General features: G+C 37.1%; 2 protein-coding genes across 6 annotated transcripts in view; one reads left to right on the top strand and one right to left on the bottom strand.

Moving 5' to 3' along the window:
• Mettl25 (methyltransferase like 25) overlaps positions 1–9,714 on the bottom strand; it is an 81,965-nt gene extending 72,251 nt beyond the window's left edge. For all 5 annotated transcript variants that reach the window (XR_002821307.1, XM_004623763.3, XM_023716246.1 and 2 more), the window contains exons 1-2: positions 9,388–9,714; positions 1,319–1,483 (exon numbers count right to left, since the gene is read on the bottom strand). Coding sequence is in view for 4 of the 5 variants with exons in the window: in XM_004623763.3 (XP_004623820.1) it covers positions 1,319–1,483; positions 9,388–9,655 (433 nt within the window). In the remaining variant the exon portion in view is untranslated. The remainder of the gene's footprint in view (positions 1–1,318; positions 1,484–9,387) is intronic.
• Positions 9,715–9,738: 24 nt separating this feature from the next.
• On the top strand, positions 9,739–15,791 carry Ccdc59 (coiled-coil domain containing 59; the record flags this gene model as incomplete). The annotated part of the gene is made up of 4 exons (XM_004623761.2): positions 9,739–9,994; positions 10,708–11,014; positions 13,612–13,711; positions 15,705–15,791. Coding segments are annotated over exons 1-4 (702 nt in total), but the record flags the coding sequence as incomplete, so codon positions are not given.
• Between the last annotated feature and the right edge of the window lie 8 nt (positions 15,792–15,799).

Here is a 15,799-nt window from a genome sequence, read left to right as displayed (position 1 = left end):
TTAACCACTAGGAAGAATGTATGCAATGTGTTAATTATTGAAACTGTCCTACCAATTTGGTTTGAAACTGTCACATTGCTATTTGTTTCTCAATAAAATTATGGAAAAAAATTTTTTAAAAATGTGTGTGTGGACGTGTATGGAAAGGAGAGCTACAACAAACGTGACAGGTTTCAACAAATGGTGAATCTATAAGAACAGTATACAGGGTCACTGTACTAGCTTGATACTTTTCTGTAGGTTTCAACGTTTTCAAAATAAAAAGGTGAGGAAATGAGAATCAAATGAGATAACAGATAGTAAAGAGCTTTGTGGATAATAAAGAAGATCTGAGGTTCATTATTTTATTATAAACATAATTATTATTAAAACAACTTGTATCTCAGCATTGAGGACTACTTTTTTAAACCAGTCTTCTGATCTCTTTTGATGGGGTATGTAGTCCTTTACTATTAATATAATTATTCATATATCTGTTTTTTTGTGTGTTTTACTTTGTATCTTCCATTTTTTTTTTTTTTTTTTTGTATTTAGTACAGGGTCTACAGGATCTCACTACACTGTTCAGACTTATAGTGATCCTCCTACTTTCAGCCTCCCAAGTGCTGGGATTACAGGGTCTCGGTGTCACTATGCCGTCTCAGTCGCCATCTCAGCACGTCCCAGGGGCAGGTCTGGCACGGCACACCAGGGATCGAACCCCCAGCCCCGCATCTGTCTAAGCAGGCACGTTAATCCACTGAGCTATCTGGCCAGTCCCTGTCTTCCACAAGGTAACACTCAAGTTCTTCCCCATCTCCCTAAATAGCCCTAAGCATTTTCTCAGCCTTTCCCCAAAGAATTAGCCATTGAGAACATCAGCCCAGTGCAACACAAGAAATGCATGGATTTGGGGTTTGAATGAGCCCTCTGCAGTCTTGTTTAAGCAGAAGCAACTAGCTGAAAGAAAGACAGCAGGAAAAAAATGCAGAAATCTATAAACTGTTTTGTTTAATTGAATGGAAAAGCTTATTTTTGTAGGTACAAGGTCATTTACCGAGGTCTATAAGATTTAATAATAAATGAAACTGGAAAGATACATATAAGGATTTTTTTTTGTTTTGTTTTTTGTTTGTTTTGCTCCAAAAGCCTTCAGGGCAGGTTTGGCTGGCTGAAGTTGTGAGGATTGAACCACAGCAACCTGAGCCTGACTGCTTTGTGGAAGCAGCCACTTAAAGAACTGAACTAAGGGGCAGGCCCCCGGAAAGATACATATAAATAATATATTCCTTCAAAGTACCTAAAAGATACGTATACTTACATATGTAAATGAACATACCAGTTCTCTGTTTTTTATTTCCTCGAAGAGCTGCAAGCAACTGTTCTAAAGAAGTACAGATTCCCAAGTTTTGTACAGAACAGCATTTTGCAGCCAGAGCAAAGGCTTCCACATCCACTAGCCTCTGAGAAGTTTCACAAAATATTCTGGGAAAATCAGTAATACCTAAAACATCAGGATAAAAAAAAATTAGCAATAATTAAATAGTTGATAGTTAATCTGTATAAGAACTTAATGACCAACAATTTTATGGCAAATTATTTGCCATAAATGTAACATTACATTTTCCATTTTTATGCAAACAGGAAATTTCTAAAAATAGTTTCATTAATATCTGTTATTTAAACTGTTATCTATTTGTAGTAATGAGCTTTAACAATTTATTCATGATATATTTAAATGTCACATTAAAATTTGGCCTGTTTTGTTCCAAGAGCTTTCCCCCCAGATTTTTAAATCTGAAGAGTAATAGTTATTAAACTTCCAAACTGTCCTTTCTGACTTACAATTAATTGTTCATTTTACAGAAATCAGCCCTTGCAATATTGTCCCTCTTTATCCACACTTCCTGTGGAGCAACCATCACAGTCTCCACAGTACAAATGTTACGCTGAGACAGCGCCTCCTCTGAACCATCCAGCCCTGCGGGGTGTGCATGCGTTGAAGACACTGTCAGTGCCACAGCTCAAGAGCTAATCGGGTTACAACCTGGTGAAACAGAACTTTTGTTTTCTTGTGGCTAGTTTCAAACAGATGTTCTATATAAATATAGCATAGGAACTGTTGACAGTTTCTAAATTCACAAATTTATAAAGAGGATGGTAAACTGTTGAACTGTTCACAAACATTGGCGCTCTTCTAAGAACCTTGCTAAACTCAGGTGTGGCTACATCTTGGCTCGATGCAGAATGAATGTGCTATCTAATGAAGTCAGAAAGATGGCTGATGGTCGCCTCCAGAATCTTATATAAAAGTTCCATTTTTAAGCTAATGCCTTTTTAAGGCTATTATCTCAAGTTGGTGGTGCTAATGTGTACCAAATTCACAAGAAATTAAGAGATGCATAGTTTCTATGTTTTGAATTAGCTAAATATAAAGTAGGATGATAAAATTAGGATAGTGATTTAAGATGTATTTTACGTATTATATGAAGTTGTTTGGAAAGTTTACAAAACTGAATTTACTTATGCAGCCAAAAGTAATAAAATCTACATCAAAATATTTAGGCATGATACAGAGGGGAAAACTCAGTCAACTATTAAGTGAGGCTCTAGGGTTTAAGAGCAGTCTCAACATCCCCAGGTTCTTGGGCAGCAATTTCTCAGAGTGTGACAGAATAAGAGCATTAAATCTCAGTGTGCAGACGGATCATTACAATAGTTCTTGGACAATGCTGCCAACAGAAAGAAATGTGATGTTTCTGTTGAAAATAAAGGTTCAAATCAATATAACGGTCCCACTGAAAATACCTGAAAAGATTCCAGTCCAACCTGAATTCATGTTGTTAATTTGCTTTGAATTGTATACTCACCATTAATTTTAGAAATTTGGACATCTCAATTATAACAGTATCTTTTCAAAAATGCTTAATTTTTTAAAAAGATAAGTGTTCTGATCCTGTCCAACAGTTTGTCATTAGGGCTGATAACATAATAACATTTTACTCTGTCCTGAACTCAATGATAAATATAATATTTTTGAATTATAGAAATACAACTGCTATATTTTTTGGTTTGCTTTTCAAGTGATCTAGCCTATTACTTCCATGACCTGGCTAGTTTTTAAAGATTTAATGGGAAACAGAAGTGCTGATGGTCTTGTCTTCACTTCCATTCTGAAACAATAGCTAAGAAAGTTATGTGGCTATGCTAAAGGTGTTGAAGACCTTATAGTACTTCCCTGGATAGTGAATACTCAGGTTGAGATTAACTAGTACAAGAGAACCCACGGTGTTATTTAATTTAGTTAATACTTAGATTTTGTCTTGAAGCACAGGTAAAATTAGGTTTTAAAATCTGCTGCAGACTGCACCTGCTTATTATGTCACTTGATTATTCTGCGCTCATCGCCCTCTGCTGGAAGTTGCTGCTCTGCTTTATTATCCGGCCTTTGCGTGGTCTTAACTTTTTGCACAACCTGTATCACTATTTCACAGACATTTCTTATAGTTACAAGACAGTTCTACAAGACAAGTTAATTAGACAATAAACAGGGAAGGTTATTTTCTATACATGTCACTATTTCTTTTTTACATCAGAGATCAATGTACAAGGAAAAACAGAAAAGTCATATATGAAAATCTCAAGGCAAACAAATGTTTAACAAATTTCAAAGCTGAAAACAAAACCAATGAATGAATGCATGATATTTAAAATTAATAAAAATGGAAAATAAGTGTTATTTGATTGTTTTTAAAGTGAATGTCACACAACACTTAAAGATGAGATTTGTCAGGGCTCATAACTCATCAATATGATAGCAAATATTACTGCATTTATACTATGTGCCAGGCACTGTGCTCAACACTTAACCTTTCCCGTGACATTTTCGTAAGCTAGTAAATTAATCCCTTTTCTCCATTTAAAGGGGGAAAACCAGACTTGGTGATGGTATACTGAATCCAAGTTTACACAGATGCAAAGTGGCAGGGCCTGGAAGCCGAGTGACTTCAGGTCTTACTCTTCCTTCCCACATTCACTAGCAGGCCACACCATGAAGCACAGAGGGCAAGAAAGGAAATCAGGAAAAACAGCAGCAAGCAAAATCAGTGGGGCCTGACTGTCAGAATTAGATCAGGTGAAAATTCCATTTGGCAGAGATCAATATATGGTAACACTATGAGCTACTTCACACTCAAGTCTTCATAAGCACTTTCTTCACTTTGCTTAACAATGGCCCTTTCTGCCAAAAGTGATCTTAAAGTTTGCAAAACTTAAAAACTATCTTTACATATAAAATAATTGATAAATCTCTGAAGAAATGTTTTATAAGATTTTACTGTGCTATTTATAAAACAAAGCAATACCTCTGCTTTGATCCCTGTTGAAAACAAGTACTTTGCACACAGCATGAATGAACAAATGAATGCATGCATGCATGAATGACAGCGATACTTCAGTACACTTACTATTGTAGCATCACCAACTACACAAGGAGAAACGAATTCCCCTAAGACTCTGTGGTGTCTGTAATCACTGAGGCCACGAGGACTTCAATAGCACCACTGAGCCTGTTAGAAAAGCATAAAACCTTATTTTAGCCTGAATTTTCACAATCTCAGGTTAAGACAAGAGCGAATTAGAACACTTACAATGTGACATAAGATAAAATGCAGTTATGTACTAAGTTTTGTGTTTAACTGAGTTACAAGGGTTACAGGTGCCTGTCAATGTCACATAACACATGGTACAGAATTTCAAGAAGAAATCAACAGTTCTTTCTGAATAATGACCTTCACAAGGACCTCAGGATATCTTGTATTAACATCTACAAGAATATACTATAGATGCCTTCAATTCAAAAAGTAAACGGAACTTTCTCATGTTCCTCACATCTTTCTTTCTCTTATTAAAGAGCATTTCCATTGATTGTCAAAGTTAAGTATCTTCTATAATTATAAATGTTCCTTTCCTTACTCAGGCCACATACCCAGCCACCCATCCACTCTGATATAAAAGTCTTTCATTTGGACACTTCTTCCTCCAGTCATAACTGGGTCACACCTGTGAAGTCTCCAGTGCTACTGCAGAGGGTCCAGAGGTGATATCTTCGTTACTGATAAAACCCCTCTAATGTAATAATCGGTAAATATTGGGTGAACTAAACTGAGTATGTTTTCTATAATGAAAATTTATTTTTATTCCAGAAAAATATAGCCAAACATTTAAGGCTGTGGATTCTACAGTAGTTATTTTTCGGCTTGCATCTTTGATAACTGTTTAATAGAATTTAACCAAAGTTTAAAAGTGGTCTTACCAAATTCTAAAAATTAAAGATGAATTAAACTGTATGCATGTTTGAATCTATCACCCTACAAGCTACCCAGGAAGAAAACAATATACATTATTGCTTTAAAAGAAATTAATTTGTATCACCTAATTTATATGCTAGGAAACTTACTGCCTAATCTCTTCCAGTTTATAGTTGCATATGACATGAAAAATATGTTGTTTAAACATGCAAACTATTCTTTTGGAATGATTAAGGAACTGACATGCTGTCTTTATTGTACCAATATTAACATCACATTGAATTGTTATAGTACATTTAAGCATGCCAAAAGCATGTTCATATTTAAGTACATTATTTATAAAAATGAAACTATATTTTAAAATGGAACAATTTAACACAGTATTTTAATTCTAATAGACTCTTCTTATAGCTTAATTTGAGGGGAAAATATACAATAAACAGAAATTTAGAAATTATTTGCTAAATAATCAATTAAGTAAAACATAAATTAACCGAGAGTGCCTACTATGTAAAGTAGCTGTCATGGAAGATTAGCTCAATTCCCACTAAAATGACATTAAAAAGTTTTAAAAAAACACATGGAGAAGAATAAAATAAATGAAGAACAGCTTGACATGTGGGAGTGAGGGACTAGAATTTTATTAGGAAGAACTTTAAAAATTAACTCAGAAAGCAATTCAACAATTAAGATACATATACATATTCTTAATTTCAAAGATTAAAAAAAACTGAAAACTCACTTAAAAATGAAATAAACCAGTTTTGGATAAAAGCACTGTCACATAGTTAGAAATTAAATTGTATAAAAAAGCAATTCCAAGGCAATGTTTAAGAGCATAGGATTTTCATATATTACATAAGAAAAAAATATAATAACAGCATATAATTCTCAGATCACATCAAATGTGAAGAAAATAGGATAAAGTTCTTATAATGGAACACTTCAACTTTTCATTTTGCTTTATAAAACGATCATTATTTTTACCACCCCCTGGGACGTACCATATGGTTTTGCATAGACTATGCCTTGGCTGTTGTGTCCATCCACACCACCTAGCTCACAGCTCTACAGAGAAAACACCAAGTAGTTTTTGCAAAAATCAAACTGATCATAAAAACAGCCATGTACCTTGGTTGGAAAGCTTAGATATGTCTGACCTGTTTGTTCTTAGCTCAATTAATGACCACAACAAATTCTGAAGAATACTGACTCTGCTGAGGTTGTACAAGAGATGCTCAAGGACTGCCTATCCCTTCCTCTCAAACTGCAGCAGGTTTAAATTCATTTTTATCATTTGTGTTCTTTACTGATTCACAGTAGCAATAATTTATGCTCTACAAACAAAACATCTAACCTAATTTTTAAAATCTAGGTAGAAGGATGACTGGGGGGGGGGCACGAGCAGTACTCAATATTTCTATTTGTGTTCACTGTTTCCTGTTTCTCCATAAACACACTGTGTATTCTCCTGCTGCAGTGCATTTGTACTCCCTATTCACACAACCTGGAATTTTCTTCCTCCAGTTATTATCATGGCTCACTTTTTTTCTTTACTCAAGTCTTTTTTTCAAGGGCAACTTCAATTAAGTCTTGCCAGAACAACCTACATAAAACAGAGCATATTCTCTTCTTTTACCTCTTTTTATTTACTCCTTCCTTATCTGTTTTTATCCATAGTTGCTGAAAACATTTTTTTGGTGAAGGGGTATTTCCTCCTCCTCCTAGCATACAAGCAGGATGAAGGAAAGGTTTTTGTTTTGTTTACTGCTTGTTCCCTAACTTCCAGAAAAAATCCTGGCACACATTTAGTACTTGATAAATGCTGAATGGAAAACAAATTTCCCCCAAAAGCACAGACTTGATATAAAGTAGAATGGAAATTTGAACTCTGATTTCACACTTTACAAACTATCTGCTAACTCATACTGTCTATAGTAAACAATGCTTTAATAAGACACAAATCTAGTAAAAAGATTTCAATGATCTCCAACACAAATAAAAGGACCTCACAAAGTGATGGGGAAAACTGCTATCTTTCTATAAACAAAAATTAAGATGTCTTACACAGAGGTATAAGAATGCATTTTCTTTTTAATAACAGCAACAGCTAAACATTTGTATAGTAGAATATTTTGTATAACAATTTTTAGATCTAGAAACATTCAAACATTAACAATAATCTAGTTTAAATTCCATTGCTGTTGGAAAGACCCTTCCCCAAAAGATGTTTGCACTTATTCTAAGTTTAAGAGAACAAATTCATTCACTCATTTAAGATCAACAGAATACCTATTAACCTTCTGACTAGTCATTGTTCTAGGCATTAAGAGATAAAGCAGTGAACAAAACAGTCTCACATTCTTGAAGGGCAAAGAGACAATGTAAAATAATCAAGGGTTAGTATTATTACATTTAAATAATGATCTTAATAAATGAACTTAGTAATTGACTGCTAAATAATTAAGAGTAGACTTCTCATGGGCATGAGAGCCAAATGAGTCGGGTTTAAAGGTTTCTCTGGCAAGTGAAATAAATTGCAGTTTTATAACTTGAAAGTAACATGGCTGATGTGAAGACTAAAACAAAATATTCATAAAAACCCATCACACTGCAGAATATGCAATAATAATGAATCTAATTATTATAATATATAACACAGTCTAATTCTCCCACTGTATGGATATCAGGTTAAATCCACGTGAAAATCTTGAACTTTTAATTATTTAATGTTACTATTTTTTCCCTTGCCTTTTGAAAGCTAACAAGAACATTTATTCAACAAATATTTCTTTGTATTAATTATCATAACTGTCCTACTAACCTGTTTTGAAACTGTCTCATTGCTATTTCTCTCATTAAAGTAAAAAGTTTTAAAAACCAAATATGTCTTAAGTACTTAACGCATGCCTAGTATCAGTTGACAAGACAAACATGGTTTCTGCTCTTCACGAGTTTGGGTAAAGTTATCATGTTAACACAAGTACAAGGTACTATAAAAGCAAACTGAAGAGGTGCCGAAATGTTCTATTAAACACGGTCTCTCCAGCGGTGCTTTGTATTTGCAGAAATCTCCACGAATGAAGCTACTAAGGGTCACGTCTGGAAAGCCTAAAAGCAAGCTAAGAAAAGTGCTCAGGGCTGTTGGTGTCTTCTGGTCATTCTGTTCACAAATCTTGGTAGAATCTAAGTGTCTTAGGGCAGGAAACCTCAGAACCTACAAAAATTCATGGCACAGGACACCTATTTTATAAATAGTTTTAAAAATGAACTGTTACTGAATATGCGAGCATTCACTGCTTCGCTAACCCTGGATAGAATCTTCACCTTCCTGTGCTATCTCTTCATTGGTCTCTTAGCAGGTTCCTCTAAGGTACCACAGGTATCCAAATAACTGTTATCTCTTCCCAAATGCACAGTAGCTCACTCATGGCGCTCAAGGAACCAACAGTACCTCAGCACACCCGGAATCCAAACTCCTTGGAAGGCCGAGAGCTCCGCGGGCTCTGCGCCCCCTGGTCTCCGACTGCCCTGTCTCTGCTCCTCGCTTGGCTTTTGCCAATTCAAGTCGGAGGCTCGCAAGCCTCGAAATCTACCTGGATCTCTGCCTTCTCCTGTCCCAGCCCTTCCAATTTTAGGCCGCATCCTTATACGTATAATCGTGATCCCTTACATGTTTTCATTTTTACTTGCCCACTACCACTTTGTGAAACGGTTTCATTAACTGTAGGTTTACCTTCGGCCACATACCTATTACAAACCTATAAAGCTCGAGGGGAACCTCTTCCTCTACTTTCCCTCAAGTCAAAATATGATACAACTGCTTTTTTCTTTAAATTGTGAAAACACACCAGCACTCTGAGGAGTGGGCGCACCCCGCCCCTACTAAGGCCCCATTACCAGCGATCACCGCCCCGCTTCCGCCCCGCTTCCGCCCCGCTTCCGCCCCGCTTCCGCCCCGCTTCCGCCCCGCTTCCGCCCCGCTTCCGCCCCGCTTCCGCCCGCCGCTCATGCGGTTCCGGTCGGCTCCCACTAGGGGGCACAATGGACAGTCCGAGACTGTCGGCTTGCCTTCCTTGCCCGTATGGCCGCCATTCACCTGATCCCGCCTCTGCTCCCAGCAAGGGGCGCGCCTCAGAAAACCTGGCCTCGGCCTCAGCCTCTGCCCGCGCCGCCGGCTTCAGCGCGGCCAGCACAGTCTCCGGAGACAGGTCCACCAGCCTCTCCCACACGGACTCTGTGTAGAAGTCCACTGTATGAGCGTTGGAAATGGACAGGGCATCCCTCAGGAATCGCAGCAGACCCTGCAACTTGGTGCGCAGCGTGGGCAGGTCCTGCGTCACCGGGAGAGGGTAAAAAGCAGCCATGACGCTCACCCTCCAGGGCAGTAGGTGGCGCAAACGTGGCGGCGCGGCGACGGCACTGTCGGAGGTAGGACAGGCACCTCAAGTAGAGCTCCGAGCTGGACTTTAGTTGGGTGATCTATTGCTTCAGCCTGATGACGTATTTTGGCGGCGTCCGTGGGTTCATCTGCCCGGGCAGTAAATGCAAGATGGCGCCAGTGAGCCCGGCGGCGAGGTGGCAAACTAGAGGTCTGGGGACGCGAGGTGAAGAGGTTTCTTTGGTCGGCTTGAAGAATAAGAATGGGAAACGGAGGACCTGGCGGCCTAACCATGCACAGGCCTTCGCGGGAAGCGTTCGCGAGGGTAAGAAGTCCGTCAGTTAAGTCCTCAGGCCTGTGAAGCCCTGGGACGTGTGACCTGCAGAAGCTGTGTAAAGGCGTTGGGAGCCAGATCGGGTCCGGGGTTGCGGCAGAGGACGCTGTTCCCCAGCTTCTCTGGTTGGGAAGACGGACAGTGCTGCTCCCTTCGTTCTTTAGACGTCTTCCCCGCTGCAGCCCCCTTTTGAGGATGGCTTGCCCCGGTGTAACCATGGAGCGCGTGTGCGGGTCGTTGGTGTGCTGAGTGCCTGTGCGGGGTGGGCTGGAAAGGCCCAGAGCCCGTCGTCTCTCTTTCCTTGCCTGGACTTTGCTGTCTGTGAGGGCTCTCTGGCCCCTTTTCGAAAGGTGTGACCACGTTCTAAGTTCACTCCGAGGATAGTTGCTGACTGCGTAGAGTCGCGCCCTGTCTTTGTTAGATATTTTCTAAGTTTTGTAGGAAATTACTCTGAGATGAAATAAGGATTTTTTTTTTTTTTCTATTAAGTACAGAGGATGTCTGTTGACTAAGTCTAGCCTTTTTTTGTAAAGGACCTACTTGCTGTTTGATCTGTCAGCTTAAATTTGTTTCCTGACCAAATCCTTAAAAACAAAATAAAACACTTGTAGCATTTGAATTGAGACTGTGGAATGAGTTTTTTAATTAGCCTTATTTTTTGCTTTGTTTATATTGTTATGGTAATTTTTATTTCTTCAATGTAGGACAAGGCTTTGCCTTTCGGAGAAAATTGAAGATTCAGCAAAATTACAAGAAATTGCTCTGGAAGGAAAACAAGACTAGAACATCACGGGAATCCCAATTCTCAGATCAGTACCCAGATCACTTGAAACATCTCTATTTAGCTGAAGAGGAAAGACTCAAGAAGCAACTAAAAAAAGCCGACCAGCCTTTGTCAGAAGAAAAAGTTAATCAGCCTTTTCTTGAAGAACAGTGTACAGTTGATGGAGTTTTGTGTGAAGACCAGGATCATCTGCCTCAGCCGGAGAAATGGTGTAGCAACGCAGTGAGGTATATGCTTTCTTTTATAGACTTTTGCTTCAAATATATGTAACGTTTTATGAAAGATAACATAGTATAGTTTGTTAGGAATTGAGATATCTCAACATAAGTTTTCATGGAATCTTTAACTTTCAGTAAATTAGGTCAGTTTAACATATGGAATGAGAATTTAAAGATCTTAGTTTTAGATTCTGCCTATGCAATATATATCTTATATTACTGTTAACTTCTGTCATTAATGTTTTAAAAAATAATTTTTGAGAAGTGTTAAGAGAATAGTCCTTAACAGCTTGGACTTAACATGTTGGGGTATAAGGATAATGAGTATGTAGTTGAGCACTCCCATGCTCCCAAGCACCACAGTGGATCATTCACTCTGGTGAGTGGTGTTCTTAAAGCCTTTTGTGACATTGTGGCAAGTTAATTTACATCAGGAATTTAAAAGGTGAGTAATACATGATGAGTGGTTCTCAGTGTTACTTCTCATGTTACAAATCTGGATTTTCTGCATAGGACAAGAAATGGGTTAAAGTTTAAAAAAAAAAAAAAGTCTCAGCTCCATGTATTTAGTTTATAAAACTAAAAGACTTAGTTTTATAAATGTTAACTTAGAAAACTTTCTGTGCCGATAGCAGGTGAAAACTTGGTAAAGGGCCAGTCAAATAGCTCAGCAGATTAAAGCACCTGCAAGCAGGTGCAGGGACCAGGGTTCATTCCCCAGGCCTGCTATGTGAGTCCTGCCCCCGGGGCGTGCCAGATTATAATTCCAGCTCTTGGGAGGCTGTAAACAGGAGAATCACTACGAGTCCGATCTAGTAGTGAGATTCTGAACACCCTGTAGATCCTTCCCTAAAATACAGAAAAAAAAAAAAAAAAAAAAAAAACTTGGTAACATCAGAACTTGTAGAGAAACTAGGCAGTACTAGGGATCATAATTTTTCACTCAAATTTTGCCCTGTAATAGTGTGTAAAGCTTAGGGAAAAGATAAACATGAGATGTATATTTGAGTCATTTTTAGTGATGATTGAAATGAGAAGTTGTTTAAATTAAGACACAAGAAGATAAATGCATAATTCACAAATTTTTATTTTAGGAGAAAAAAATTGTCATTGAAGTTAAATGAAGTTGTCAGAACTGGAGAATGTGGGAAGTGCAGCAAAGGCTAATTCACCGTAAGAAAACTGTGAGAGTAGGGACAGTTCAACTACTGAATAATACGAAGTTGGGAAAGCAAGCTGGAGAACAGATTTTTGGGGTTGTCCTGCCAGTTAATGATGACTTTGGAGAGATTTTTTTTAGTATTTTAGGGAAGGATCTACAGTGTTCAGGGTCTCAGTACTAGATGGTCTCAGTGATCCGCCTGCTTACAGCCTCGCAAGAGCTGGGCTTCCAGGCGTGCGCTACCATGCTGAGTCTCAATCGCTGTCTCCCTGTGCCCCTGGGGGCGGGGCCGGCATGGCAGGCCTAGGAATCAAACTTGTGGCCCCTGCATCTGCCTAAGTAGGCGCTTTAATCCACTGAGCTATTTGGCCAGCCATTTGGAGAGATTATTAATAGTTAACACTGATTGGAAAGTTACAAGCGTGGACTATCCTTTCTGGAAAGTCTACTGTAAAAAGTTAACAAGATTAGCAATTAGAAGAGGACATGGATCCCACTTTCTTTAACAAGGGAGCTACAGAAATATGTCGTAGTTAAAGTGAGAAGTTGAGAGACAAGGAAAGGAACATTATTACTGAGCCAGAAATCTTGAGGAAATAAGTGAAACCCCAAGCTGTTGAGTGAAGCCTAGCAGAAGGAAGGCGAGCATCTTCGGAAAGAGTGCTTCTAAATGGAGATAAGAGCCCAATGTGGCAATGATTCAGGCTAAGTAGATGAAGTAAAATACAGACAAGGTGTTTGAAGAATTTTGAGACTAAAGTTTATACCCACAACTTCCTTATGATCTTTCAGTTTAGTGCTTTTTTTTTTTTTTTTTTTTTTTTTTTTTTTTAACACTAGGAGGTTTGCAGGTTAATTCAGTTCTTTAAAGCACCTGCTTGGGCAAACTCACTGGGCACAGGGCACCGTGGTTACATCCCTAGCTTCACCTGCAGCACCAGACTCGCCCTTTAGGTAGCCTAAGCCAGCCAAACAAACAAAAAAAAAAAGGAATCCTTAAGTGCGGCTCCACCCCCAGGGCAGGCTGAGGTGATGTGTGGTGATGTGCACCTGTAATTCCAGCACTTGGGTGGCTGAAAACAGGAGAATCACTACGAGTCCAATTTACGTAGTGAAACCCTATAAACCCTGTCCTAAATACAGAAAGAATAAATAAGTAAATTCTTTAACACTTTAGTGTCTTTCAAAGCTTTGTGTGCTTTCCTTGATTATTCTTTCAGAATCTCCATTTACCACACCTTGTAGCTGATGTGTAATCTTAAAAGCTGCAACTGTGTTTTTAATATTTTTCTTGGACATTTGACTATAAAGACTATCGTTTCCTCTTTAATTTGCATTTGTGAAATTGCACTATACAACTATATTTGACACCACATTGTTTCAGAATTTGGACTAAGTCATTTTTAACACTTTTGACTTATTTGTCTCAATTTATCTTATGAAGTCCTAACACTGTTCCCAAGAAAAAGAAAAAGAAAACATCCAGTCAAAAAGCACAAGAAGAATATGAGCAGGTACAAGCTAAGCGTGCTGCTAAGAAACAAGTAAGTACTACTTTAAAAATTTTTAGGTACATTTCTTCCTATTTATCTTAAATGTATTATACAAGTTGTGCTTCTAGGTGTTGGGGATGTAGTGGTCACTTGAATGAATGATTTCTCTAAGCAGAGTTGGAGATCTGCATCATTCTAATTTCTTGATTATATGATCAGAGGTAATACCAGTAGGTCAACAATAGGATTTAAAAGTGATTACTCACTGGTAATAGAAGTTTACCTTGAAACATGTGAAAGCCAGAGGGGTGATGTTAAAATACAACATTAAGAGTTGGTCTTCACAACAAAAAACAAGAGTTTAACTTAGCAGGAAGTTGCCACTTTATTACTCAAAACAGAATTAACAGATGTTTCCAAATGCATCAAAAATATTTGCAGCTCAACAAAATTTTTACCTAATAGAATGTGTGGATAGTGTTTTTATATTAATGTTTGATTAATCACTTAGCAATTACAAACACCTTCCTTTGTGTTTGTGCTTTAGAATATCTGCAGTTGAGAAAACTAAGTTTGGCATCTAAATTTTTTTTTTTTTTTTTTTTTTTTTACTGGTATCTGAGATCAAACTTAGGATCTTGCACTTGCCAGGCAGGCACTTATGCCGCTGCCGCTGAGCTATCTCCCTAGACTGACAGCTAAAATTTTTACGATTGTTCTAAATTTGCTGGCAACTAAGATGAAACAAAAATATTTCTCCATGAAAATACTGGAGTTTTGGTTATATATTTGTTACATTAAAACTTTCTAACCACCTTTTATGCTGTCCATCAGTGTATCGTGAAGTGCAATAGGGACTGTTATACTAATAAACATTTCATATCCTTTTAAAATCATGAAAATGAACAGTTTCTTAGACCTTGTAGATCTTAAATATTAATATAAAAGCCAACACCATTGTAGATGAGAAATCAAGAGTTTTAAAGAGTAGTAAATACAGACCCAAAATTGTTGGTAAGAATATTTTTAGAAGTTGAGTTTGTTTAGAGAAACTTTTTGGGGTAAATTGTGTTCCATATACCAACATGCATAAATGAGTTTTAGGTTTTTCTGTTTTTTAAGATAAGTGAAATACTATACCAAGAGAATATAATTTTAAGTAATACAATTGAATATGATGGGGACTTAAAATTCTCAATGTGTGACTCAGCCCTACCATTTCATTTATTGGTGATCTTGAGCAAATTACTTTTTGTTTCACCAAGCTCAACATCTTCTACTAAACTAGCATAAAGTTTTTAATGAATCAAATATCCTGTGATTTTATATATGATTTGGGTGAAAACATTTTTGATTATAAAGACTTATATTTTGACTAGTGTTGTTTGGGGGCTATAGGCAGGTTTGAAAAACAGTCTTGCAATACTTTATAGCTTTTTCAACTTATATATTTAATTTAATAAGAATTATGTATAATGCATTATGAAAAGTGGTTTTAGTATTGTAAGCCTTGAGTTCTATTTCTTTATACTCCAAGTTGAATCTTTATCTTAAGTTAAATGAGTGTGATGTTTTAAATGGTCAGAATCCATTGTCTAGAAGAATATTTTGGTCATATCTAGTAAGTAGTCTATAAATGTTTGTTTACTCTGTGATTCAGAGGATAAGAGAATACTAGATGTAGGTTTCTGGAAATCAAGTTTTTAGTGTTATGTAGAAAATTAGATTAGTTAGCTTCTAAAAGTCCCTGTGAACACTTAGTGGATTTAATTAAATAGCACCATTATATAGATTTTTTTCTACTTTCTTTGATCTAATGTTATTTGTATATAAGTTTATAAAATTATACAATTTCTATTTTTCAGTGTTATGCACTGTATAGTATAATGTGAGGGAAACGGTACACTCAGATTTGGGAAACTACTCACATTTTGTAAAATAGAAAAACTAAAAAGCTCATGGTATATATAGCTATTTCAAAACAGGTTTTCAAATGAATCTACTGTTCATGATTAATGCAAGCTACATATATTAATGATTTCAGGAATTCGAGAGGAGAAAACAAGAGAGAGAAGAAGCTCAAAAACTCTACAAAAAGAAAAAAATGGAAATGTTCAAAATATTGAGCAAAAGGACTAA

The sequence above is a fragment of the Octodon degus genome, unplaced genomic scaffold, assembly GCF_000260255.1.
Source record: "Octodon degus isolate 3935 unplaced genomic scaffold, OctDeg1.0 scaffold00004, whole genome shotgun sequence".
Taxonomy (NCBI): Eukaryota; Metazoa; Chordata; class Mammalia; order Rodentia; family Octodontidae; genus Octodon; species Octodon degus.
Note: the sequence above shows the minus strand (reverse complement) of the source record. Positions and strands in the feature narration are given on the sequence as shown.